Source organism: Anas acuta, chromosome 3 (assembly GCF_963932015.1).
Source record: "Anas acuta chromosome 3, bAnaAcu1.1, whole genome shotgun sequence".
NCBI lineage: Eukaryota > Metazoa > Chordata > Aves > Anseriformes > Anatidae > Anas > Anas acuta.
The window spans coordinates 60,929,406-60,957,240 of NC_088981.1; the positions used below are offsets into that span (position 1 = coordinate 60,929,406).

A 27,835-nucleotide genomic window follows, 5' to 3' on the forward strand; every position below is an offset into this window, starting at 1 on the left:
AAGTTTGGCTTTATTAAAATAATGGCAATTAAAAAGCTGTTCATGCTGTCTGCTTTTGCTATCAAATTAGGAAATTCACAATAAAATGGTTCTGGAGTTACTCTCACTGAAAAAAATTTGCAAACTTCAGGAAAACTGAGTATATAATGGAAATTTCCCTCTTCAAAATCCCTGTTCTGTGGCAAGCTCTACTCTGTATTTGGGTAATCTCCAACTAAGACGAAAGGAAATCTGAAATTGGAAGCTTTAAAATCTGGTGCTGAGCTGCCATTTACATGGCAGAGTTTGAGGTCACATCAAGTATACTGAAGTTGGATGATTTTTCCTATGCTTTTCTTAAGCTTCACTTGCCTTTGAAGCTCGCTTCCTATTTTTAAGTACACTTTTACCTATCTTCAGCAAAGGCCTAAGCAACTCTACTACATAGACCTAGCTTACTATTTTGCAGCTTATTTACCCTATATAATATTTCATTTCTTGGAAGTAAATTTAAGTGTCATTTTTGAACTATGATTCATTTTTTAACTGAAATACTTTACGTGAAAAGTATCTGTTGTAATTTTGAAAATAAATGTTTTGATAAAATTTAACAAAACCTGTGGCAAAAATAATAATGGTAAGTAGACTATCTCTGCTACTGACAAACAGAAAAACTATAATTTTTTTTTCCTTCTTTGCAAATACAACTTACACTGTTTCTCTGGCTCTAAGTCTAGTTGACTCACACTGTCCTTGAGCCAAATTCAGAATAGGGAAAAAAATCAATCCTATCACATGAATTTAATCAACCCTTGCTATAATGATGCGTTTGCATTAAAGTGTATTATTTTTTGGCTGGATATTTCAGCTGTAACAGAAAGAACCAGTGCATTATTCTCTCGCCTGGAAGGAAATGCATCACACTGGGAAGTGAACAGCAAAGATGGGTGAAAAAAATAGGGATGGCCCAAGGAAGAGGAATTCAGGCATATAAAGCTGGTTAGCCTAAGTCTGCCAGCTCACGCTCATGTAACACGTCGTTCCAGAGTCCCTACTCATACCTTGTTTTTAATTGCTTCAGTGAGGTACTCGTGAGGTAGTTGGAAATCACACATAAGAAAGATTTTACAGGCTTGTGCATTACTTCACAAAAGAAAAGTTCTAAAAGAATCTCAGAGTGTTCTCCTTAGGCCTGGAGATCAAAATTCACTTCTTGTTCTCTGCTGCGTATGATTTATAAACCTAGGCTCCACAGTCTATGCAGCTGAGGCTGGGATTTTGAAAGATGCCAAGGAAATCAAAGACCCAAACAGCACTTCCTAGAGAAGCCCACTTGAAGATTCTCTTTCAAGTTTCATTCTCCACTTAAAAGACGCCAATGCAATTTGAAAAGAAGAAAAAAAAAAAAAGTATACCCTTTTTTTTCTACCTCACAGGAAGCTGAGAAGTCATTAGGATTAAAAACCATGAAGCATCTAGACAATGGTATCAGGGTCACACTACCATCACAAACACTGAAAGTGACCAACTAGAAGATAAAAGTTTGCCTTTTACCAGTAGAGCAGAATATATAATGCATCAAAACCATTTTGCCTCTCTCTCCTGCCAAACAACACAAGTCTTAAAACAGTAAAGCTGATACACTTCAACTGAAGAGAGACAAAAAGTTACAGAGAACTCATGAAGCTCTTTCAGTCCTTCCTTGAAGCTAGTATTTCTAGCTAGTTTTTTCTGCTGGGAAACTAAACAGCTGGATAGAAGAGAATTTGGTTGTAGGACAATGTGAATTGTCAGCACTGAAACCACCTTCTTCCATAGCTACATAAATTCAGGCAAATCCACAATACACTGTTCAAAGCACAAGTAACAACATATGCTATAGTCACTTGCCTCCGAGCTAGTCAGTGTACTTAGACTTGTTTTCAGTCTTTTGTTTTTATTTTCCACTCATTTATCATCTACATTTATTTCTTGCAGTTATTACTATACTACCCAGTAATATCCAACACTCTAGGAGTCAATGGAGTAAACAAACTTCTTTTATTACAAGTTTTGTGATAAACATTGAGAAAACAGAGATGAAGAAGAGCACCAACATTTATTTTTTAAGTGCACGGTTTCAAATTCAGCTGCAAGATCTCTCTCTCTGCAGGACAAATGTATACGTTGCATGTAACACAGAAGGTGGAGGTGTGATGCAGCCCAAGAGACGAGGCTCAAAACTGACCTAGACTTCATTTACACAAATGAAACAAACCTGTTGTGTTATAATGGATGTCATTATGCATTCCTCTGGTTTTATTCCTCTATTTACAATATAGGGTTATATAAAAGAGCATATGTGTGCGTATATATACATATGTATATAATATAGAAACACAGAATGGTTGAGGTGGGAAGGGACCTCTGGAGGCCATCTGGTCCAAATCACCTGAGCGAAGTGCCCAGAACCACATCCAGGCAGCTTTTGAAGATCTCCCAGGAGGGAAACTCCACAGCCTCTCTGGACAACCTCTGCCAGTGCTCAGTAAAGAAGTGTTTCCTGATGTTCAGCCCAAGCCTCCCATGTTTCAGTTTGTGCCCATTTCCTTCCTTCCTCCCCTCCCTCCCTCTCTCTCCATATCTACACATGTATGTATATGCAGGTATAACTTACAAAACATCTAGGTATCTGTAGATCTGTGGATCCACAGATATCTAGATCTATATATCTAAACCTACTGTATATCTGTACCTATAGGTACATGTCAATACGTAAATACAGCTTACCTACTTGTTTATTTTGTGTCTGCAAGAAACATTTCTAAATTTGCACTAAATCCCCACTAAAGTATTGTAGAGCTGTGCACACAAATGCTGTTGAACAACAGATTAATGTATCAAAAGAGAAGACTATAAACAAATGTTTGCTGCTTCTTCAAATTGAGATACAGAAGTTCAAATCAAGTCATTTAGTAATGCTGTGCATGTATTTCTATGCTTCAGATGGCCTGCTTACTTTCTGATGTTGGTAGCTGAGTAAATGCTGAATAAAGCGTTACATTTATTTAAAACTGAAATGATGTGTAACAAACCCATTTTCTGGTCCCTTTCTTTCGTTCCCTTAACAGCATCATTTGGGGACTCATTGACTTTGATGTTCCAGCAAAGGATTAGTCTTATAAAAAAAAAAGTTCATTCTACCCTCTGATACTCTTGATCTAATGAATTGTAGTTTTTTTCCTCCTAAAAAGCTCAATTCTTTCTGCCAGCATGTCTTATGGCCAGCATGCTTTATCTCTCACCTCTGCAATTGAGATTTCTAGTGGTAAAGATCCACATCTAGGGGTCTCCCCCTAACTCCTTTAAGAAAGAGCTCCGTGTCAGACCAGTGGTTTGCCCCCACACACCTGATCATGGGATTTTAAGCACAGCAGTTTCAACAGGGTTGAACGATCCTATGGTAATCCTATGGTATACAATATGTGTTACAGCTGGACAGTAGGGCACTTACACTTCATGTTGCTGAACCACAACCACATGGCCTGGGTATCTTCGCTTTGTGATAAATAAACCAGTAACTACCAGTATTCCCCTCCTCAAAGATAATGAAAATAGAAAGAAATGCGAAGGGATGGGTGGGATGGTGGTGGTGGCTCAGGGAAGAAACAAAGGGAAATGTTATCCTGAGTCTACAGGAAGGGTAAAAGATGATGCAATGCTATTAATATCCATGCAGTCCTTTAAAGAGGTGGTGACAAGGAGGGTTTTAAAAGAACAGGGGAAGGAAGCATGGATATTGTGGGCAAGAAAAGGTTTATGGGACAGCATGAAAGTCAATTTGAAAACTAAGCAACTATATGAAGGTTAAACTCTGTGATGGAGATTGCCCAAACTGGAGTAAATGAGAGAGGCCAGTTATAAGAATGATAGACTGGTCTTAACAGATAAGGATCAGCCATCCTTACACCAGATTTCAACGTTGCTAGCTGGACTGGAAAACAAAACAGAATCTGTGTTTTCCCTTATTAGTTTCAGGCTGACTGATGTTTGCAGCTTCAAAGTACACCCTTGAAAAATTAAGGCTATTTTTACATTCTCAATGACTTCCTGGAACAAATTTTTGGACAGCTTTCAGAGCATCTTTCATGCAATTTGAAGTACTCTGCAACACCATTTTGTACGTTATTTTTATAATGTCAAAATTACTGAATGTCATCTGCATCTCTTACATTGGATGTAGCTGAATCCATTAGACAACTGTTTTCCCATAATTAGACTTGAAATGTGATATATTACAGAATGAAGCTTGCTCAGAACAGCCTTTGGAAAGGCCCAAAATTTAAACAGCTAGATCAATACAGAATGATTCATAGAAGAGCTGCATATTGAGCAATGTTCCATAAGTAAGTAGCAAGTAGCTTTATTTTCCAAGATTTCATTAAATATGAAAAACTATGTACACACATTTTTTTCCAGTCTATTAAATATTTTAATTGAGGTATGGGCAAAAATTAGAATTTAGCAACAGCATTTTGTCTCTTTACTGAAAGATTTCTGACTATACACTCAAAGCTGAAGACAGAGAGGAAGCTAAGCATAGCTAACTTATGATCATAACTTCAGCATGTCAAGTCATGTTAAAATTGTTAAGTTCTTCGGTTGTTTGTTTGCATTTAAGAGTATTTTAAGAGTGTTGGTTACCAATTGGCAGAATTTATTTTTTTTTTTTATAAAGAAGCTTTTTAGTTATCCTTACTTTCTGTAATAGTACTGAGCATAACAAAGTACAAAGCCTCACAAGGCCCAATATGTAAGCCAACGAAGAAATTTAAACCAACCACTTCAGATGGTAAGATTTATCACAACCTCATCTATAAATCAAGAGAAGTAAGTACCAAGTGATAAAATAAATTACTTCAGAAATCACGTTATCCTTGGAATACATAGTCAAACACTGCACCAAGCACCACACTCTCAACTGCCTTACTGCTAAGACCCTTAACAGGGTCAGGAAGGATTGCATTAGACTGACGAGTGACCCTAGCTATTGTCAGACAAGAGCTATTGACTCTTGAACAGCTCAGCAACAGTCAATCTCTGGTGGAAAAATACGGTGGTTAAACCAGGGTCAGTAACTACCTGATGTGCTTTTGTCTCCACGGTGTAAGAAAAAGAAAGACCTTGTTTCTCTGTATGAAAAGTGGCTATTTTTACTGCCCATCATCCCTAGAGTTTCTCCTCAAATATTCATTCAGCTTTGCACTGTGCCAGCAGGCAAACCACAGTCAAGATGATTCCCAGTGTTTCTTCATGGTTACTTGGTTATGTATTGTTTAGGCTTTTCTATAGTGAGTTGTCACCATACATACCGTACCACTATCACGTACCAGCAAGCTACATGGTTCTTTCAACCACATATGATCAATATGTGTGGGTTTTCACCCCATTGTTACACAGAAGCATAGATTAAAACATGCTCATTCATAAGGCACGATCCAAGGAGCACCTGGACCAAGCAATCCCCACTTCGTGCACAGATGCCAATACGTAAGGTAGGCCTTATAAGACTAATAGTAAGGAGGCTGAACATGATAGACTAAAATAGAAACTTGGATCGGATTTCTTGATAAAACTCAGTTCTCCCAGGGGCTTTAAGTCATCTCAGTACTTCCTAAATGTTTGTCACCATCACAAAAGTAGGTGAACTCACCTTCTTTTAAATCACAAAAACATACTGTATTGCTTCATTTTAATAAGGTGTTTATCACAGTGATTGTTGCTCTGTGTTTGGTAGTGCTCTACATAAAATGATGTGAATGAAAACCCAAAAGCATTTGCTGTCTTTGTTCTCAAAGGACCGTGGGACTCAACATTTTCAGCATTAAAGAACCAGCGTGGAGATCACTAAAAGGTATTTTAGAGGAATGAAGGTAATGAACACAGTGAACAGCACATCCAGTTCATTAAACTATCGAGCAGTGCTCAGCAGCCTTTACCAGATAATTGTCTGTGTTCAGACAACATCAGAGGGATGTTAACAATCAAAACCACTTCACAATAAATGAAAAAGGAGAAATTAATGTGTAGATTCAGAGCAATGCACATGGCTAGTTTGTTTCATGTATTTTACAGTTACAGTGACAATAAAAGTCATCATGAGGTTAAGGTGCAAAGATAAGAAACCATAACAAACTAAAGATATTTCAATCTCCCTAGTACATAAATAAATTTCTTCATTTTTACATCATATGACATGACTTAAGAGTAACTGACAAGAAGCAAAATTCATTTATCTTAGCTTCAGCCATCTGGAACTGAAGTGAACCAAATTAACTGAATTAAACTATTTCTCTAGGCTCTCGCCCTAAAACAGATGCTAAATATTTTGGTTACATAATCTTTAAAGAAGTGCATAAACCCTCATCCTTGCCAAAACAGGCTGCTTCTCTCTTTGTGCTGACAGTCATGCACCTCTTCAGTAAACTGCAGTGGGGAACTGAACAGGTTAAAGTTACCTGGCAAAGGACAAATGGTTAATTTAACCACATCTGAATTCACTGTGTGGTGGCAGAAATCCCCAGCACAACAGGGATAAAGGCTGCTTTGGTACGGTGGCAATGCCAACTTATGCTTGCATAAAGCTGTAATGTATTTAGAGCAACTGATAGTAAGTGTGACTTGCTCTCCATTTCTCCGTCTAGTAGCAACTGTTAAGAAAACCAGTTTAGAGAGATTAGAGTAAATGTCATTTTTAGAAAACAGTTAGAGGAAGTGACTACTAGTCTTCCTTCTGTAATTCTAATTAAAATATTTAATCCAAAAAATCAATATTTACTAAAAAAAAAAGGGATCAAAAGCAAACGAAATGGTTATCCACATAAACAGAAAGAGTAACTTGTTCGTGGAATGCAGGCTCCCTCTAATGGTCAGAGCATAAACTCCATCGTTCATTCACACAACCAACACTGCAAAGCCTATGGTTAAAAAAAGGAAATGGGATTCACCTACTCACTTTATCAGCTTCAAAGAGCATTTTTAATGTAATTATAAAAATGAAAATTTAAGCTGAAGAATTTGTTATATTTCTCAAATTCACTTAGTATTTCAAATATTCCATAGTACAGAAAAGCACAAGAAATTATTTATTAAATCACTGTGTGCATAGCTTTTAGCTCAGGATTTCTATGAAGTCTTGGACAAAAATTGGTTATAATACTTCTCAAACTTCTGACTTAACACTTTAGAACTAATTGTATTATTTCTGGTAGATAATTACAGGATGCTGTTAATGGATTGCTAAGGAATAAATAGCAAATCACAACAGAAGATCCATATTAACCCTGTTTTTCCTTAATTTTTGTCTCTGGCAAACTTGCATTTACATTGGTACTACCAGACATGCACTTAACATTATAATATTTTAATACTGATAATGTCTGGATGTGGTAAATTTCCATGTAATTTATAGAACTAAGTGGTATCTTACAGAAAGCTGATTTGAACTTAATACATTTTCTCTTGTACCAATATTTTTCTTTCAACATCTTCACAGAAGACAAAATAACAGGTTAAGTCAGAATTCACTTTAGAGTACAAGAGAAGCTATATATAACTTTGAAGTTGCAGAACAGTGATTCTGTAATAAACTAAAATTAGTTCTTGCCAAAAATCAAACCAACTACAGGAGCGATCTCTCTTTACTGCTCCACAGACAACAACAAAATGATTAATAACCTACAAGCAATATTGTATATTTTTTAATTTCTGTAAGCTTCAGTTTTAAAACTCCAGTTTTCCAGGGACACCAGTTGTATCTCAGACAAGCTGTACTAGAAGAGAGAATAAATTTTCAACAATTAGTTTATGTCAAACATATATAGCATCACAGCAGTAGGCTGTGAGCAGCACTAATCATACAGATCCTGGTAGCAGCAGCCCAGCAGCAAAGAGTTTCTGATATTGTCTCTGGCAGCTGTGCCCATAAAATCATGTACTCAGGATACAGCCACAAAGCAGGAATGCAAGGCATATTTTTGACAGAATACATGAAATGTATTACAATAAACAAACTAAGTGGTACATTTTTGCTGATGTGCTTCTTTACGTTAGAATGTATTTATTATTTTAAGTACAGTCCAGAAAGTACTACATGGTATACAAGCAGAGCAGTGCACCAAAATATAATCTCTAATATACAAGGAAAACAACTGTAGATGAAATATGTGATCATTTTTATTGGACTCATTTTGCTGACAACATAAGCATTAAAAAAACTACATTGTTGGACCTGTGCAACCTGTTAGATGAAGCATCCAATATATCCAAACCAGAAAAAGGTAATTATCAGTCCCAGAAGTTAAAATAATAAAAAAAATACTAATCCACTCTTTTCAATGGCTATGATATGAGCCAAAGGTCAACAACTATGACTGGAATACATTGTGTTAGAGAGGGAAAGAGCATATTCCAAAAATAGGCCACGCTCAAACAAAAGAAATCAAAGCCAAGAAAATGTAGAAAAACATCAAAGAAAAAAACATTCCTATTATAAATTCTGTCAATAAGCTGTGTCAGGATTTCTCTTTATATTTCAGATCTTGAAAGCATCGCTAAGACTTGAAAAACAACACCAAGATCACAAAATTCCAGCTAAACACAAACTCAGAAAATATGCGGAACATACTCAGATTTAATTCAAGACATCGTGTTCTGGACATTCTGAACTCAAAAACATGCAAGAGTACAACAGAGCACAGTTTTTCATAGTAGAGCACAATTTTATCACTTGTACATAAAAGCTCACACAGGTGAGCCTAAAAAGAATCAATCCAGATCAAACAAAATGCATGCCACAAGTAGATAAAAATGCTAAAAAAGAGAAAAAATATTTAAGTAATTGTAAACTGCAGTATGAAGGTTAGGAAATGAGATTTTTAATAACAAAGGGAGATGGGGGAGACAATGGTTCTAAGATTAGAGTCTAAAGCAGAAAGCGTGATGTCTAGAAATGATGGTTCAAAAGAACGCCAAGCTAAGAAAAGTGACATGAAAAACATACAAAGAAAACAACAAAAGAGGAACTAATACAGGAGGAGAAAAATCGAAGCTGGTATATCACAGAATCAAATGTGGATTTATGCTTCTTAAAGCCCTCTATAAGCTGTATAATCATGTCCAGGAGAAAAACGACAAGAAAATTCAGATTTTCCGTAGTCAATAAGAAAGGCTGTGTTAGGTGTTTCCAAGGTGTTTCCACTTCAGAAAGAGAGAAGCAGAGCACTCACACTGTGATAAGACAATTCATACAAAAAAGTCATACACTATGTGCAGCATGAAGCTGAATGAACAAATGAACATTCACTAAAAGTAAGAGCTTCCAAGTAGAAAGAGAATTAAAGCTTACCAGAATTTTTAAAACTCCACCAACTTATCTTCAAAGTGTTATAAAAATGATACACTAGAAATTCTTTCATAAGTACATGAAATTGTACCATCAGATCTCTGGTTCCTTAGATTTAAAAGAAAACCATTAATATTTTCCTTTCATGCCATCTACAAAACCATAACGTTAAGTGGAGACAAATAATAATTTCATTTACTGTACTTGCAACTTTCTGTGCAAGTACTAAAAACTCTTCCTGACAGCCAAAAAAAAGGATGCCTCAGCTCTAGCCTCCATATGGTGTGTTACTGTATTTTGAAAGTTCCACAATTTTTATTTTTATTTTTTTTAAAGGCAAGACGATTCTTGCTGCTTGTGAAGGATCATGTAAAATGTCACTGTGTCTCAAGGAATTTAGTCTTTTTTTTCAGAAAACAGTTATTTAGCACAATTGTGAACTCATACTTTTTTTTTTTAGTAGCTGTATGCTTAGTGTCTGCATAGTCAACCAGAAAAGGTTGGACAGTAAGGAAAGTGGGTTCATTACATTATTAGATGCTTTGTGATTTGCCTCATATGCAAGCCTATTGTTTTGTTACAACAATGTCAATACAAAATTGCTGTTTGCTGTAAATGTTAGGGAAAGTTCATTAAGTTCTTTTCTGACAGTAAGTAGTTTTACTATATTGTGTACGTGCTACAAAACTCAACCATGAAATATAACAGACGAAGAACCCGCAAACCAGGATTGCCTTTTTTCCAGCTCAGGAAAATTCTATGTGTAACAAGACACAGACTTCTCATTCAGTTTCTACTATGTCTCTACCTTGGTCTCTGATTCTCCATATTAATAGGTATAATATTTTATACAATCACAATCTGCCAGCCTAAAATTCCCTGAACTCTGCCCATAGCATCTGATTTCATTTCATTCACGTCTAATGGCTCATCTAAAGGCAGAGGAAGGATGATTACAATGCATTTCCCTTCTTATCATACCTAGTTAGTTACTATTGGAAGTGCAAAATTGAAAAATACCTTTTTTATAATACATCTATCCTCCACTGACCACAAGAAGATCCTAATTTCCAATGGCATTTTTACTTTTTTCCTGATTTGTGGATGTGATGGAAAAAAATGTATACATCATTATTTAAATTTTGCAGGATTTTAAAAACATTCAGATCAACACTGTTATAATTCCATCTTTTCCAAAATACACCACCCATAGTAGGAGTTTTGGCCACTAGAGGACTGTCTGCTAATGCTTTGTAAAAACTGCTTGCAAAGTAAATGTGCTGTAATTAGCCCTGTAAGTGCATCATTATGCTAAAGGAACTATATGTGTGATACATTTGGGAGATGGGGGGACCCTAATGACTCCCGTTTGCCTCATCAGTTTTGAAAAGTTCACAGAGATTCTTTTGTTTCGTATTATTTACTATTCTAAATTGCACTACCTTGAAGTAACAAGCCCTTCCCTGCAAAGTACTCTGTGTGGGGTGCCTTCACTTATCAATTAAATTGCTTATCCTTGCCTGGCTACACAGTAGTAAATGACAAACAGCAGTTACAGTCTTGTGAGCTACAGGATCAAAATTACTCTTGGCCACAGATTTGGTTCTGTGGTGTAATGGGCAGCACTCTGGACTTTGAATCCAGTGATCTGAGTTCAAGCCTCAGCAGAACCTATGGGGATGTTTCCCTTTGCCCAGGGAAGTGGTTCAGTCACCACCCCTGGAGGTCTTCTTTAAAAGACATTTAGACGCAGAACTTTGTGATACGGTTTAGTGGTGGGCTGCTCACTGTTAGGTCAGAGATTGGACTAGGTGATCTTGGAGGTCTCTTCCAACCTAGATGATTCTGTGATATAAGTGTATTAACAATTTTTCTATTTAACCAGGTTACTTATATTAAAAGTCTTTGCAATTCAGTCTTAATGAAGACATAGACTGAGAACATTTAGTGTGTCCATTTTCCTTCTGCTGGTCTTTCCACTAATTTAACAAGACTTTTGAAAGCTTTTTGAAAGCTTTTGAAACTTGTATAATCTTTGATATCCAGTGATTATAAACCTGAAAACTTTTTCCTGGCTTAAGTATCAACATAAAGCTGAAATTGCTTTCACAAAATATAGTCCACCTGTTATGAAATAATACCAGCACTTCCAAGAAAGCATCAAAAGAGATTCTGGAATCAGCAGCAATTGAGAAGTTACAGTTCTGTCAGCCAGTAAAGAAGTGTTAGGAAAGAATATGGTAAGTCATATCCATTTAACACTTTCAGCCATTTTACCATTGTCTTCTGGTAATGTTCAGCTCCTTACCCTGTTTCAGAATTAAATCTGGCTGAAACATACGTCACTGTATAGGTCAACAAACTAAAAGAGAGTCCTAAGGCAAGAAACACTCCATTCAGTTGTCAAAAGTAAACACTGAAATAAGAAACATTTTTACTAAAGAGCAATGTTAAATGAAAACAGTAAGATACAGCTGTAGTTCTAATATAAGCAAAGGAAGTTCACCAATGAGTACCAATAGTTATACTTTACTAAGAAAACATAGGTTTGCTGAATTTGACTGTACCATGAGTTCATCCACTGGGAAGGACCTTCAACATTGAAAATCTGAAAAATTTTCAATGTTGAAGCTGAAATCTGACCTCATCTTTTACCAAATATTCTGATAAAAATCTGTTTAACTAGGCTATAATATATAGTAAATCACTTAGAACAACTTATTTATTTCCTGTAGCCAGAAGATGTTTAGCTGTCTGAGTCTAGAGTTATTAATAATTCACTATAAATTCCTTAAAATCAAGTCAGTGACTAACAGAAATCATTCATCTCCTTTCATAAGAGGTACTGAAAGGGAACTCAGCTTATACGTGAACTCTCACTATTCGTAAAGCAGCGTACACAGTGTTCTGTCACCTTTAAAAGAAAGGTAAAGACAAACTCAAAGACAAGGATGAGGAAGCGTATCTTCCAAACGACTGAAAAAATACTTGGTACATTAAATCCCTAAAATAATTATGGTATTATTTGACAACCAAAGCCTCTCTGGAACTGTAAGTACTGCTCAATTCCTACTATAATAAATATTAAAAATAAACTTCTCTACCAAACATTGCGTAAAGTAAGAAGGCATCACCCAATAACAACATAAGCAATTTAGTAAACTGGAAAGCTCTCTCACACTCTTCTCTTCAACCTCTCTTCAAAATGTAAGTTAAAAAATACTAAACATTATGGAAATGCACTTCAGAAATTAACCTAGTGAACTGCTAGATAAAGCACTGTATTAACGAAGACTTTCTCCATTTTTTTCTCTGTACTGGACTGCACAAGATGTAGCATGACAACAGTAGTCTTTGCTGTTCCGCAAAATGCCTGATATGGGTTATTGCACTATTAAAAAATGGTGTGACCTCACATTCCACAGAACACAAAAGATGATTCATCAATACTGAAAAACTCTTTAAAAGACTCTTTTCAAAGAATAGCTGGAATTACTGGGATAGTTTTAAAGGACACTGGTGAATTACAGACAGTACTGTTTACTGATAATTTTTCTTTAATATCTGTAAACAACATAATTTAAGTACAGCCTTGTAAACAGATTAAAAAAAACTCCACTGTAGCTTGGTTTGATCTAAATACTGTCTACCGTTACTCAGCTGATATTTATATGCCTTTTAATTTATATATTCCTACTGACTTGAGAACTACATTTTGGATGCATTTTACCTGACTGGCAAATGAAGCAGCCTTAGCTCCACTGCTAAGACAGAACTGAGAGTTAGTGTACATGCAGGTGCAAACACATCACAGAATCATAGAATCACAGACTGGTTTGGGTTGGAAGGGCCTTTAAAGACCACCCAGTTCTGACGCCCCTTCCATGGGCAGGGACACCTTCCACTAGACCAGGTTGCCCAAAGCCCCATCCAGCCTGGCTTTGAGCACTTCCAGGGATGGGGCAGCCACAGCTTCTCTGGATGACCTGTTCTCACACTTCGTACCGCCCTCAGAGTAAAGGATTTCTTCCTAATATCTAATCTAAATCTATCCTTTTTAGTTTAAAGACATTACTCCTTGTCCTACCATTACACTCCCTGACAAAGAGTCCCTCCCGTAGGCCCCCTTTAGGCACTGGAAGGCCACTGCAATGTCTCCCCTGGGCCTTTTCATCTTTAGGCTGAGCAACCCCAACTCTCTGAGCCTGTCTTCACAATGTGTAAGAAATTACTTTTTTTTACCTGCTATTTCTGTAAGTACAGCTGTATGATCATTTTCTGTCAACTTCACAAATCCAACTTCATTTTTGAAATGATCAATTCCTTGAAAAGACAAGTCCACAGTTTTTCCTTTAAGGAGATCTTCTACAAAATCCTTGCTGTCTGAAAGAGCATCAACTGCTCTGTCAAGAAGAAAGAAAACATCTGTGTGAAAGTCAAATATATTATTGTTTACATTTCTATTAATCCTTCTATACATAAGTCTCAGAAAGCTTTTAGTATTAATTTATTAGCTACTCAGGTACTTTTGCACTGCTTCCTATCAATGCAGTCAGTACTATTCTCATCATTTTATAATAGTAAACTGGTTCATATGCCCTGCTGTAAAAACATGGAAACTACAAGGCAGACTTAGCAGCAGGTACAATTCCTTGAAAGAATTTATCTCAATTCTCAATGTGACTAGATAACAAGATGACAATATTTCTATTACTCTGTGCATCACATTTAAGTAAGACTCTAATTCAGAAGCATTTGGTTTTCCATTCTGAAAGTAGCCTACTTTTGTTCTTCTCCTGACATTGCAATGGGACACTCTAAGATGCTACTTCATTCAAACCTGCTACAGAATATTACTTATTACTGTAAACAGAGGTTAGTGACATTTTATATGTAATATATATATATATAATGATAAAATTAGATGGAATTAGATGGAAATTACTATTAAGCTCATTGAGAGCTATCAGGAAAAGACATACTAAATTAATGCTTACTTTCTTTAAGAGAGAAGTAGTGTGCACATATAATCTATGTGTAACTTAAGAAACTGTAGCAAGCCTGGTAACCTGTTAATAATCATTTTAATTAGCCCCATTAAGTACATGTACTTGTTTTGAAATGATTCATGAGAAAAAAAATAATATATATATATTATTTATATATATATATATATATATAACATATATATATATTTTTATATATATATTTATATATATATAAATGTTTTATATATATAAAGTATATATATAAACTTATATATAAAATGTTTTATATATATATATATAACATATATGTAACAATATATGTTTTTTATATATATATATATATATATATATTCATTCTTAGCGTATTCTAAAAATCTCTTGCATGCTCCAAGTTTTTAGTTCTACTCAGTGAAACTAAATTTAATCTGCTCACTAAACCAATGTTGACTTTATCAACGCTAGATGGCAGTAACAGGTTAAAAAAATCTCAAGAGTTTATTTTATTCTCTCTACAGTAACTAGATGAAAGCCATCACCATGATTTCTGAAATCTATTTTTTAAGCCTGTACACATACAAACAGCTCTACTCACTTTTCCATTATGTTTAACAAGACAGAGTCTTGATAGGAACCATACAGTTAATTGAAATCAAGACCAGGTTAAGAAAGCATCTCTGATTGATATAGTTCTCCTGTGTTTTTTCTTATGACTTTAAGCTACAAACTGGAAGTATTTTAGCTCCTGTATGATCACTTTCAGCAACAATGCTATTACTTGTTCCTTGGCAAAGGTGTTTCTTTTTAAGCATTATCTCTGCCACCTTCATCACCTTAAGACAAGATTGTTCTAAGTGCCCTCCACGTCTGCTATACTTCAAGGCTTTTTAAAAACACCATCTAATACTAATTATACCTGTCAGATTATTTCACAGATTATTTTTTCTGTATTTATTTACTGACACGAACCTGAAAATCATTCCAAAACAGATACAGATATTACTAATAAACAGTATCAAAGACTTCAGTGGGCTTTTAAGTACTAAATCATGCCCTAAAATCCCTCTCTGGACTTTTTACATCTGAGAACTGGTACACAGACAGCCATGGAAAGCTCTGGTCCCCAACTGAATACAGACTTGTATTTCCATACTGTAGGGTGTGCTGCAGAACTCACTGACCAGCCCAATTCCAGTTGATGAGGTCTATGAAAGGTCAACTCAAACAGAGCAGTGTGTTTTCAGTTTAGCACTGTTGTCGCTAAAGATTTAGTTCTACTTTTTTTTTTTTTAAATAATCTTTAAATACACTAAATTATTTTTAAAAAATTGTTGTCATCTCTATTGAGAATATTTTGTATTTTTCTTTTCCATCTATCGTTTTATAACAACTGACAATTGCTTTGTAAGAATAAAGCACAAAGGACAAACGTTTCCGCTGAATTCAACAGCAATGAACACAACAGTGGTATTTTCTTCTTATTCCATACCAAATAGTACTTACAATGCCAAACAGTAATTACACTCAGTGCAACTACCCCACAAACATAACAAAAGAGCTTACATGCATTTTGCTCCAAACTGGAAAAATAATAATAAAAAAAAGGCAGTATATTCTCAGTGTATACAAACAAGGGTTACAGAAGCAGTGCTTCTCGTTTTCTATACTGTTCTAATGTAAACATTATAGCATTTGTTTGGTGTAATTCTTTTCAGGAATTTCTGAACTGTTAGTTTAGAATTCAATAGCTTTCATATTTATAATAAAAAGGTTAGTTTCACAGTATTTGACAAGTTACAAAAGGAACTTTAAGCTATAGTCTGTTAATGAAGGCACTTACTGTGAAGGCTGGTATCCTAATTTCCAATACCAGATCCCAAGTATGCTACGAATGCATTTGACATTAAAGTAAATAGATAAAAGACATGCTGTTAGCATGGACTACAACTGCTTTGCTTGAAGGGAGTGCTGTCATGACTCTTTTTTGCTTGTTTTCTTTATGTTATTTTAAACCTCACGTTCTTGATTTCATACAGTCTTATAAAAACAGTTGTAACGTGTCCTCATGAAGGCTAGCCTACAGCCCATGAGTTAGAAAATTCCCATGCAAATTGTAGGTCTGGATTCCCTTAGAAGGAGAAACCTAAAATGCAGATCTTCTATTTCCAAGGCAAAAGCTGTATGTACTAAAACATCATATAAAGAGCTTTGTGCTGAACTGAGTATTATGTTTAGAACATTCTTATCATGTGTTAGGACTTCAAATAGCGTTCAACTCATTTCATTTCTATACAGACAGAAGTACTATTGTGCATATAGAGCAGAAAAACTGTAGATATCTATGTAACTTAACACATCCAAACTTTCGGATCTGTGAACTCTTAGATGTCTAGTTCACTAGTTGCCCTTTGTTTGACTACTGTCATCTGAAATTACACACAGGTTCTTCTGCTAGTCTGGATCTTGATTTAATTCCATTAATGTAGTATCGAAAATTGGTGATGCAAGGAAAAGAAAATTCAAGTTTTAACTCTTCAAGTACTTACAGAATATTAAGCAGAAAACATCAGTTATGAGAAAAATAAGAATTCCATATAATAGAAATGCAACCTAGAATACCTGAGGATAGCTGAGCTAGACACCTGTAGTAGGCACCTGGCCAGGAAAGGGGTGAATCCCTGGGGAAGCTGCTGCTGACTAGAAGACAGCTCCTGCATGCCTGGACTGTGGAGTTCTGCTGGGAGAGGCAGAGAAGAACTCCATAAGTAAGTGCCCAGGTGGCAGCTGAACAGAGAGAGCTGCAAAGGATGTTGCTGAGAATACTGAACTTGGCAATATTCATTTTGATACAGAATTCGTGACTCCAGTCATGAGGAGGCATACTTGCCTTTGAGGTATCCTCTCATACTGCCTTCTTCAGAAGTTCATACTTAAAACCCTTAAAAAAAAAAGTGCTCGCACAGTTGGTGATTGTTCTCTCCGATTTTCAGGTGCTACCAAAGTTCACTCATCAACCAGAGAAGGAGGAAGCTTGTGTGCCAACTCCAGGAGACAAAAGAACGTGGAGAGGAGAGGGAGCCCAGCAAATCTAGAATCCTTTGCTCTCATTTCGATTCCCTGCTTCCAGCTGTCTGTCTCTCCCTTCAGAGCAGTGTCGGAGGAAGAAGCCAACATATTTGTAACCTCACAGAAGAGGTGACAGCATAGATCCCTCAAGGATTCAGTATTACAACATTCAAGGAAACATGTGAAAAACAAGCTGGGCAATTGATTTAGATACATTGATATCATTATTTTTAGGTGTGATAAATGTTTTCAGCCAAAATACCTTCTACTAATTGTTCTTACATTCCACCTTGGATTCTGGCTTTCCTATGAGCAATCTGTACTTCAATAGCAAAACCTTCTGGGGGAAAAATTATTCAATGCACACACTTATTATACACATCATTTTTTAACTGTGTGACCAAAACCCAAGCAATGTCTCACTGTACTTGTTCATTATTGGATCTATGTAATTCAGTATATGGACTGCACATCTTCTAATACTGCAGAGAAAACCACTACGATATATAGATGATGGAAGTCCCCTGAAAGAACTCATCTTGGGTACATGAAAAAGCAACGCTTTTCTTCCACAAAATTACAATATAAGGACTTTTGATTCATCACTAATTCTCTTCAAAATTGATACATAAGCAATGGAGAATTCCCAGATGTCTGTATAATGCCAGCAGGCCATTTATCAGCATTTTAATTAACACTGCTACAGGTACCCAAGTGTTTGTCATCTCCATCCTGCAATTACAATGTACACATACAGAGAGACATGACATATGTAGGCTACTGGGCACCACATCTCAATAGCAACTGCCAGGAAAGTCTGTGTGAAGTAGGACTATGAAAGACAAAGGATGTTTTCAAGTCAATCGTACAGCTAGACACACAAACTATTATTCTAAAGGTTCATAAATGATAGCTGTATGGACTTAAAAGTCTGAATTTCTTCATATTAACCATGGAGCTTGTACTTTAAAGTAGGCTTGTCAGAGAGCTATACAGCATGTGATAAACAGTAAAAGCCATCCAAAAACTGCATTTTTTATAAAGCAAATAGTCACATTTGACACTTATACATGGTATCATCACATAACACATAGCCCTTTCCATGACTGTTAGGACTTTTATATGAGCAAAAACTCAGCTATTTCACTGAAGCAATATAAAAATTATATTTTTGATAAGGCCTAATGAACTCTCTTTTAAAAATGTACTTATAGTTTGAGTATAACAAATTCATTTAGAGGCATTAAAAGCCAACTGCATGAGGCATTACCTTGCAGCTAAGGCTTATTTCATTGAAGTCTTTCAATGAAAGTTACTAATTTGGCCTATAATATCTGCTGAGCTACAAAATTCTGAAAGCTCCTCTGTTGATCTGTTCAACGTCCTCTACAACAAAACATTGTTTTGAAATAACTACTTTAGCAAACATGAGATTTGTGCATGCAAGTTCAGCACACAGTTATGAGAAATGTAAGGAAGCAAAACGAGTACTTTGTGCAGAACTTATGACATACTGTAAATTAGGAAAATGGCTGATATTAAGATTAGCAGCTTAAGAACAACATGAATTAAATGCTCAGTAGCCCTAGTAATTTAGGGATGACAAAAAACAAGCATCAATTACCCCTCCTAGTCTTTTTTAATAACTCCTCCAACAAAACTACTTTTATACATTTAACACCAAAATACCTACATGCCAATTTCTTCTTCACCAGATAAATGCATCACCAACATGGTGACGTGCAGTGAGGCACAGCGAACCATTGCTTTGGAAAGCCTATGATCCTTTTGTATTATTGCATCTTGGACGGCCCGAATACCGTCAGTAATCTGGAAAGACAGACAGGCACAGAAACAGCAGTTAGCAATTACTGCATCCCATAATGCAAGTGAACAAGAAAGTGCACAAACTGAAGTCAAATGTTTATGTAGGAATCATCCTAGCAGAAGCAAGTTTTATCCTCTGATAAAGCTGTGCTAATTGGCCTGAGTAAACTCATAGTGGGTACAAATGCAGTGATTAACAAGTAGCAGGACATTTCCCATCACATCTTAACAGGAGCTAGGTTCCATAAAATGACAAATTCCTGGAACAGATTAAAATCATCCAATTTTACACTGTCAGTAGTCCAGATCAGAGGCTTCTTTAGAGAGCTTCTCTACTGTCTGCTAAACATGTATACTGCTATGTGCAGACAAGTGTCTGAAAAGATAAAGGGGTCTTTACAGTATCAGGCAAAAAAGGAACAGGCAAATAGTCAGTAAGCTATTTGTGGAGATTTACAATTCTGATTATACTGTCCAAAAGATTGTATAATTTATATAATCTCTTCAAACGTTTTAATGAATCTCTGTAACACCTATACAGTTCTAACACCACCAGTCTTTTTCTATATTTGGTTCACATTTTTCTTCAATTAAATTTATTTATATAGTTATATATGCTTTACAAATTGTATTCAACTTGCTTACTGTGTCTGCAGTTATGATACTTGTATTATAGTAATTTTTTTTAAAGAACTTCAAGAATGCTTGAGTATGTTAGTAGAAATTAAATCAAATCCAGTAACCTTGACCACATGACAAAATGAGTTATTTCTAAATGACGATAAGCAAAGATATTACAGACAAATCAGCTTTGGGGTATATAGTCTAAAAGAAGCACGTAGAAAACTTCAATCTGATTTTTATTTGAAACCCATTGGTGAATGCTTAATGAATATACTGTATATATTAATTTTTATAACACACGTAAGTAGCTGTTAGGCTAAAATAAAAAGCTACAATTTAGTTACTCTGTTGATGATAATTAACACACAAATTTCCATAAAAAGTACACTATAACGGGAGTGGTCAGTACTTCTGTGACCCATGTCCTTATGATGAGGTTTGCCATGCAGGAGTTTTACCTAATATATCTAGTAGCACTTTATTTATTTATTTAAGGTAAAGCACCATATAAATAAAAACTAGTTAGAGCTGAAGAGGACCAACTCCAGGAAGGGTGGAGAGGAGGAAAAGAAACTCACTTGCCAGAAGTAACATGGCATCTACAACTCAGACATGTCTTTAGTAGTGTGAGACGAATGAAGAAAATTGCACCAGCACTCCGATTATAACTCTTGTTATAATATAAGACCATTTCCTTCATAGTCAGATCTTATCATAAATACGTGATGCTTCTATTGTAGTCTCAGATGCAGGAGAAACTTAACCCGTGTTTACACAACAAACTGGTAAACACAATCCCTGATAGCTACAGTGTATCGACTGCATAATTATTTAAGTTTATAAACTAAAGCAAATGCAGTTACCCCAGTAAAGAAAAAAAAATGAAATGCTCTATCATAACAATTACAGTTTCGTTCCATTTTCAACTATTTTTGACTACTCTTTCTAAATTTAATTTGTACCTGAGAGCTGGCAAAAAAAAAAAAAGATGTGTGTAAGTATACACGCCCTTCGGAATACATTAAACAGGTTTGGAGCTGTGTTATCACAGTGATAAAACCATATCATAGCTCAAAAAAGATCAGCGTTACTCAGCATTCAGTTACTCAGCCAACACTCCACTTTCCCTCACCCATACAGTTCCCTTCAGTAGTACTTCCAAATCCCTTCCTACTCATTTCCTAAACTCCCTGCACTACCCCCAGGTCCCTCCTATAGCTCAGTTTTAGCTCGGGCAAGAAAGAACACATGCTGTGGCTGATTTTCAGTTATCGGGGGTTGACTGCCTAAAAAATATGCATATTTTTATTCATCATCTGTCAGATCTCAAAAAACAGGTAATTGCCATACTCACACTGCAGCCTGTAACACACGCACGTTCTTTCAAGGCTCTCTTTTCACCACCACAAATTCCACAAAACACCATAGAAAATGAGTACCTCTGACAGGCTAAAACCTAATGAATAACACACCTTTGGAAGAAGATTAATTCCAAAGATGGACAGTTAGCAGGTCCAGAGACAAGTTGTTGTTGAACCCAGCAGAGAAATGAGCTGCCTTCTTGAAAATAGCAAAATAGAAGGACGAGTGATCGTGTTCTCTGGCTGGAGCAACAACATTCTGCATGATAGATGTTGAGGTTGTACAGAGAGAAGGGATAAAAGAACTTTTCAAATCCATTTTTGTGAATTCAGCAATTTATTTTTAGTGTGTTTTCCCAGAACTCACATGATCAAAATGTAACACAACAGCTGGAGCTTAGCCATGCTGTCACGACTTCAGACTGATGCTGTTCTCTTCAGTAAATCGAATGTGCATTTAACAGCTGAGAGCACTGAATTTTAATCAAGCTAGCCAGGACTCTTCCTGAATCTCAGTAATACCTAGTTATAGCCCATGCATGAATGAAAACTTTATATTGTTTTTACTTGCTATTTACATTACCTTATGAAATTTTATGTTAAATTTCAACTGCTGTCATGCTGACAACAATTTCATCTAATCTGAGATTTCCTAACTTCCATATCCATTTCCAAAAAGAAACGGCTGAGGGCAGATCATACTCAATAATTCTCCTCTCAGATTATTTATAAAATTTCCCCCTAAATAAGGACTCAAATTGTAATTTCAAGGTATCCTCTCCCATTCCCTGGGATATGTTATTCTGAAGAGTAATAAAATAATGATTCTGCTTACTGCAAGAACACTACTGGGAAGTGAATACTGTGAGCTTTAAAAGATTTAACAGATTAATTGAAATTATAATCAAGACTGGAAGAGCCCGAAAGACTAACCTGCCAAGTGATAACATTCAACTATTCTTACAGAACTAATAAAACGTTAAATATAAATCCCAAATTAATGGAATACCTCATTTTACTTAAGATTTGGAACATGATTAAAATGAAAGCAAGGAAAATGTTTAATTTTCAACAGGAACAGTTCATTAAGTGTTCCAGAAATATTCCTTACTACAAAATGTTTCTCTGTGTAAAGGTTAAAAGCCTATATAAAACATGAAGAAAGAGTACTAATGCCTAAAACACTTCACCGGAGTAAAATTAGATCCTCACAAAGGAAAGACCCCTCCTTCCTAACTGAAATGCTACTAGTAATTACCAGATCCCCTCTGGCTATCAAGAAGCCAGGTGTCTTAAGTCTACATTTTGGCTAATGTTGCCTATACAAATTCCAACGTGTATTTTCTACTTTCATAACAACTCTACATCTGAGGCAAGTATAAACAAAACTTTTTAGCAAAGTCTTGGAATTCCCAAAATGCTCTGAGATTTAGAGTTGTTTCTTTACCTTTGTAAACAATACAGGGCATATAAAAATGAAGTTAAGTTTAGTTAAGATTTTTTCTACTCAGCCAGCAATTCAACATAACAATTGTGAGCAGCAGTTCTCAAAGATCAGATTATGTAACCTTTGCATTAATTGTTGCTGTTAAATGATGGAAGAGACAGGAAGAAAAGCCATTTCAGACCAAGATGGCATAAAAGATATTTGTGTCAGGCTATTCCTGATCTATTCTGAAGACGAAGAATAGAGCCTCTGCAATCTCTTCACACAACGCTTTTTGAAGCATCGAAGACTGTATCATAACTTTCAAATCTAGATTATATCATTTTAATTTCAGATTATCTCAATCTTTGACTTTCTCTGAAAACAGTACAGATGTAGAATGAGTTAAAGATCACCTGAAAGAAATAGCTTCTGATATTAAAATATAAATCTAAAATTGGAAATGGTGGTAAAATGTTGTTTTTAACTTTTTAAACATAATACACCTACTTTCCTTGCTGAAGACACACAATACCAAAGCTGTATCAGACACATCCCACAGCACATAAAAACATCATCTTTGTTCACTGCTAGGTTAAATGAGACAACATATGCCAACTATAGGAAAATACATGTTCTTTAAAAGTCCACTGCACTTCTTGAATCCATTTGAACAGCTTGTCACTAAAACAACAGCTTGTTTGAATTTTAAATAAGAATATCTATTTTACTGGAAACTTTTTAAACTACAAAATGCCTTGTTAAAACAACAACAGATCCAAATTTAAATTCTTACCTCTAAGGAGAGCTAAAAATAATGCAGAGTTTTTCCCTATTAAATGAAACGTCTCTTTTCCTTATTCTAAATGAAACACCAAATACGCAATACTGGAAAACTGCAAAGGGGAACTTTAAGCCAGCTTCAATCAAAACAGTATGAAATCCATACAACTGAATAAAAAGATAAATATAAACCTCTCTTCTTACAAACACATGTAGCTGTTGAAGTAATTCTGGTTATACCAAATTACTATCATAAAGAACATCACCTCTGGATTAGTAATTGGAATAGAAATGAAATAATTTGGCTGATACTGTTTCTTCTTTTTCTTATTTCTCTCACTGCCTTCTGGAATTTCCTTTCCAGTAGTCCTCTTTCTTTTCTTTTCCTTATTTACTTCAGAGGTGGCATGCACTGAAAAGAAAAAAAGATTTAAAAAAATCAGCATACGGACAAATCAGAACAAAGATACAAATAACATCATGCCTACAGGAGCTGCCTTCAGTTAACTGACTGAAGCATCTGATCTGCCCATGCACTGAACTGTCTGATTGGGATCCTACTCCAACTTGAATTAACACAGTCACCCAGGTGGAGTACCATACTTGAAATAAAAGCCTGTATATCCAAGCAGGGCTCATCAACTGCTAACACAGCTTCCAAGCTACTCCCATGTTTTGTCAGCTCACTGCAGTGGACTTGTCCTGCAACTGTCCACACATGAAAATGGACATGACTTCAAAACAAGGTAATACACAGGATTATTAAAGGAAAAGGTTGCAGTAGACTAGGACTGGCCAACCTACAGTTCATAGAACGAACCCTGCCCAGAAGAAAATTTAATCTAAACAAGACCTACTGTCTGGCTCCTTTCCCAAAGGCTCCTTCCAACAGGAAGAAAAGCGCATGTCCTCAGTTCTCTCTGTACCATAAATCACTTTCCTCCTAGCTTATTTCCTCAAGACTTTGCAGACCCTCTCCCACCACATGGAGGTATACACATCCATAAGGTGACCAGACTGCAGTCATGCACTGTCCACTGACAGGTGCACTTATTTATAGCCATGTGCTGGGAACACAGGTGTTGGAAGACAGCTCTTCCGTCAGCTGGAAGCCATCAATTGAAAAGTTCATATGTAGTAATGCAAACAGACATACAAGATGTATTTATTCTGCAACTAAATCTTGAAATGGATCATAAAATAGTACACTTTTAATACGCTCATGTACCTACAGGATTGCCTACCAACAACGGATACACCAGGCTTGATACTGCTTGCAGGAGCTCCACCACCCCGCGCACAGAGGCCACCCGTGCGCTCCAACAGGCAGAACCAAGAAGCACACGTGGAACAGAAACACAATTTCTGTTTGAATTTACTTACAAGCAAATTCATCTTCAATATCTGTGTTGGCAAACGGCATTTCTGCCATCAGAGAGTCTACTGATTCAGCAGATGGACATGGCTTTTTTCTCTGTTGTGTTGCTTTTTTAATCTCGGCAAAGATTTTCTTCTTTTCCTGTACATTTTCCAGCCCATCTGTAATATATTTTAAGACACTGGGTCTGAGTTTTCAATACAAACAGCCAAGTGGCATTATACACAAGCAATATACAATTTATAAATTTCTCTATTTACCAGCATTTCCTTGTCAACATATCAGCAAAAGGACTTCAACACTCAATGTAGAATAGCATAAAAAGTGAATTTAGCTTTCTATGTTTAGTAACTTGTTCTTGTTCAGTACTGAGTAAATGCAATTACGTGCAAAGAGAACAGTTATGACCAAGTATAAAACAGTAAGCCTTTACGTATCATGTAAAGTTCACTCTAGATAACAGCAATGGCATATGAAATTGAATGCAGATGAACACTGGCAAATGACTTGCAGTGTAAACACACTGCAAATGAGGCATGGAGGAGCACAAAGGGAATCCTACAGTTCCACATAAAACAAAGAACTCTCAGCTGACTACATCATGCAAGAATGAGATGATTATTCTATTCCTGCACCTCCCACACAGCATTAACATGTTATAGACAGCAACAATTTCAACCTGTTCTAGAAACTAACGGCATTTAAGAAGGAATCACTACAAATCTAAATTCGTCTTGCATGTATAAACATGAATCTCAGAGAAATACCACAATGACAGAAGGAACTCCACTAAAAAGTTTTCAAAAAGGCCTTTATCCCCCCAAGAGTACTAATTATGCAGAGTCATTTCCCTATACTTGCTTCGTATTTCTTCATCAGTAAATGCTAATAGCTGTGTACTAAGCTATACCGTAAGAAGTTAAAAATCAAAATCTCCTCTAGCAACAGCAAATGTGCACGTAACCAAACATCCAGCAATATTCTTCTGGGACAAGTCCACAATGGGATTACTGTAGTGGAAGAAGCCTTATGTCAGAATTGCAGTTTATCCCAGGACAGCTCATTACTACAGACAACACGCTTTCAAAGCTCCTCTTGTGACCAGTGCAGATAGTCCAAATCTGGCCCAAGGGGGAAATTTGGCAGCAGAAGTGTGTATTATTTTCTTGTGCCATGCAAAGCTGCACTATCTGTGTAAAATCAATGGTACAGACCCAGCCTGGGCTATTAGAGCCCTATAGAGTGGGGTTTGTTTTTTTGTGTGCGTGTATCACTCTATGCTAGGGATGATAAGTAAAAGAACAAGTTGGTTCAATGCTAATTCACTCCAGCCTGAAGTAGGGAGGCATAAATCACGCCGTGGTTGTGATCTGACACCTAACTTTGCGCCAGAGGCTGAGTAAAAAGAAGCAAGCTATTCAGACTGGTTGTTCGTACCCCCTGTAGACACTACAAACTATGTGCCACAACGAGATGTTAAAGCAATCATAAATTTATTACTTAACATATAAAGTGTACACAGCAGAGGTTATTGCTGGTGATCCACCAGCACACAGAAAACAACATATTATCCTTCAAAGAGATCACGAACTGAAGGAAAAGACAAAAATCCATGAAACTGACAACCAGGGTAGAGAAGTTATCAAGATCCCTGGCACAACACGCTGAAGACAGCAGCGACAGAGTCCTAGAAGCGTGTTCTGGTCACTAAAACAAGGTGAAAACAGAACTTTTAGGGATTCCTGACTTAACTCAGGTCATCTGAGACCTAGGCAACCCAAGAAGTAGGAGCGCCTTGATCACCAAGCTACTGCAGGATAAACTCTTTTTTAATTGCACTTTTAACGATATCGCCGGGGTTTTATAAACGAGCAGGAACCTGCATGATCCTATAGATGTCTTTAAGTGGTTCCTGATCTTCACGAGCCATCTGTTCCAGCAGGAAACAGAGAATAACGATCAGGAAGACCCCCCTAGCTCGCACAGGGAAGCACGCCCAGCGGGGCGCCCCAAGGCACGTTTCATTACTTCCCACCCGCACCCCGGGGGGATCAGGCCCGGAGCTTCCCTGGAGCCCCCGCTCCCGTTACAGGGACGGCGCCGGGGAGCCGAGCCCAGCCCAGCCCGGCCGCCTCCCTCCCTCCCCGCCTCCCTCCGGCCGCCTCCTCACCGTGCTCCCGGGGGGGGGACCCGCCGGGGGCGCCCCCGCCGCCCCCCGCTGCCGCCGCCGCCGGGCGCAGCGCCATGGGCCGCGGCGGGGCCAGGAGGGCGCGGGGCCGCAGCGCGGGGCGCAGCGCGGGGAGCAGGCGGCGCAGCAGCCGCTGCATGCCCGGCGGGGCCGGCCGGGAGCCCCGCTGCGGGACGGCCGGGGCACGGGGCACGGGGCACGGAGCTGCCCCGGGACTACAGCCCCCGGCGTGCCCCGCGCACGGAGCCCCGCGTGCGGCATGGCGGGAGGGGCGGGGTGGGCCGCCATGGCGGTGCTCCCGCCCCCGATGCTGTCCCGCCCAGGGGGTGGCCCCCATGGCGGTGCTGAGGGGGCCGAGGGTTCCCCGCTCGAGTTTTGAGTGCGTGTTCTGCCCTGTGGTCTGCCTGCAGCTTGAACTCTGTGATGTGCTGTTGTCCAGCTGCCCTGTACGCAGTGAAGGCATCCAGATAGCGTGTCCTGACACGAGATGTACATTGGTTGTTGTGTATAACTCGTATACGTTACATACATCTCATATATACCACATACATCTCATATATACCACACACATCTCATATATGTCAAGTATATCTCGTATATGCCACATGCATCTCATATATGTCATGTACATCCCATATATGCCACGTGCATATCATATATGTCACGTACATCTCATAAATGTCATGTACATCACATATATGTCACATACATCCCATATAGTCACGTACATCTCACGTATGTTATGTCCATTTGTTGTTTTCACTCTGTTTTACCAACAATTCTCAGCTAAAGAGGACGCCTGTAACTCCCCAGGAGTGCTTTGAGCTGGCTACTCC

At 37.2% G+C, this 27,835-nt stretch overlaps 1 protein-coding gene and 1 non-coding gene across 4 annotated transcripts in view; one reads left to right on the plus strand and one right to left on the minus strand.

The window, feature by feature from the left end:
• AKAP7 (A-kinase anchoring protein 7) overlaps positions 1-27,477 on the minus strand; it is an 86,962-nt gene extending 59,485 nt beyond the window's left edge. For all 3 annotated transcript variants that reach the window (XR_011095043.1, XR_011095042.1, XM_068677427.1), the window contains exons 1-5: positions 26,982-27,477; positions 24,817-24,972; positions 23,700-23,845; positions 19,106-19,242; positions 13,604-13,764 (exon numbers count right to left, since the gene is read on the minus strand). Coding sequence is in view for 1 of the 3 variants with exons in the window: in XM_068677427.1 (XP_068533528.1) it covers positions 13,604-13,764; positions 19,106-19,242; positions 23,700-23,845; positions 24,817-24,972; positions 26,982-27,462 (1,081 nt within the window). In the remaining 2 variants the exon portion in view is untranslated. The remainder of the gene's footprint in view (positions 1-13,603; positions 13,765-19,105; positions 19,243-23,699; positions 23,846-24,816; positions 24,973-26,981) is intronic.
• On the plus strand, positions 10,963-11,034 carry TRNAQ-UUG (transfer RNA glutamine (anticodon UUG)). The gene has a single exon. It is a non-coding gene; the product is annotated as a tRNA-Gln (tRNA).
• Positions 27,478-27,835: the final 358 nt, after the last annotated feature.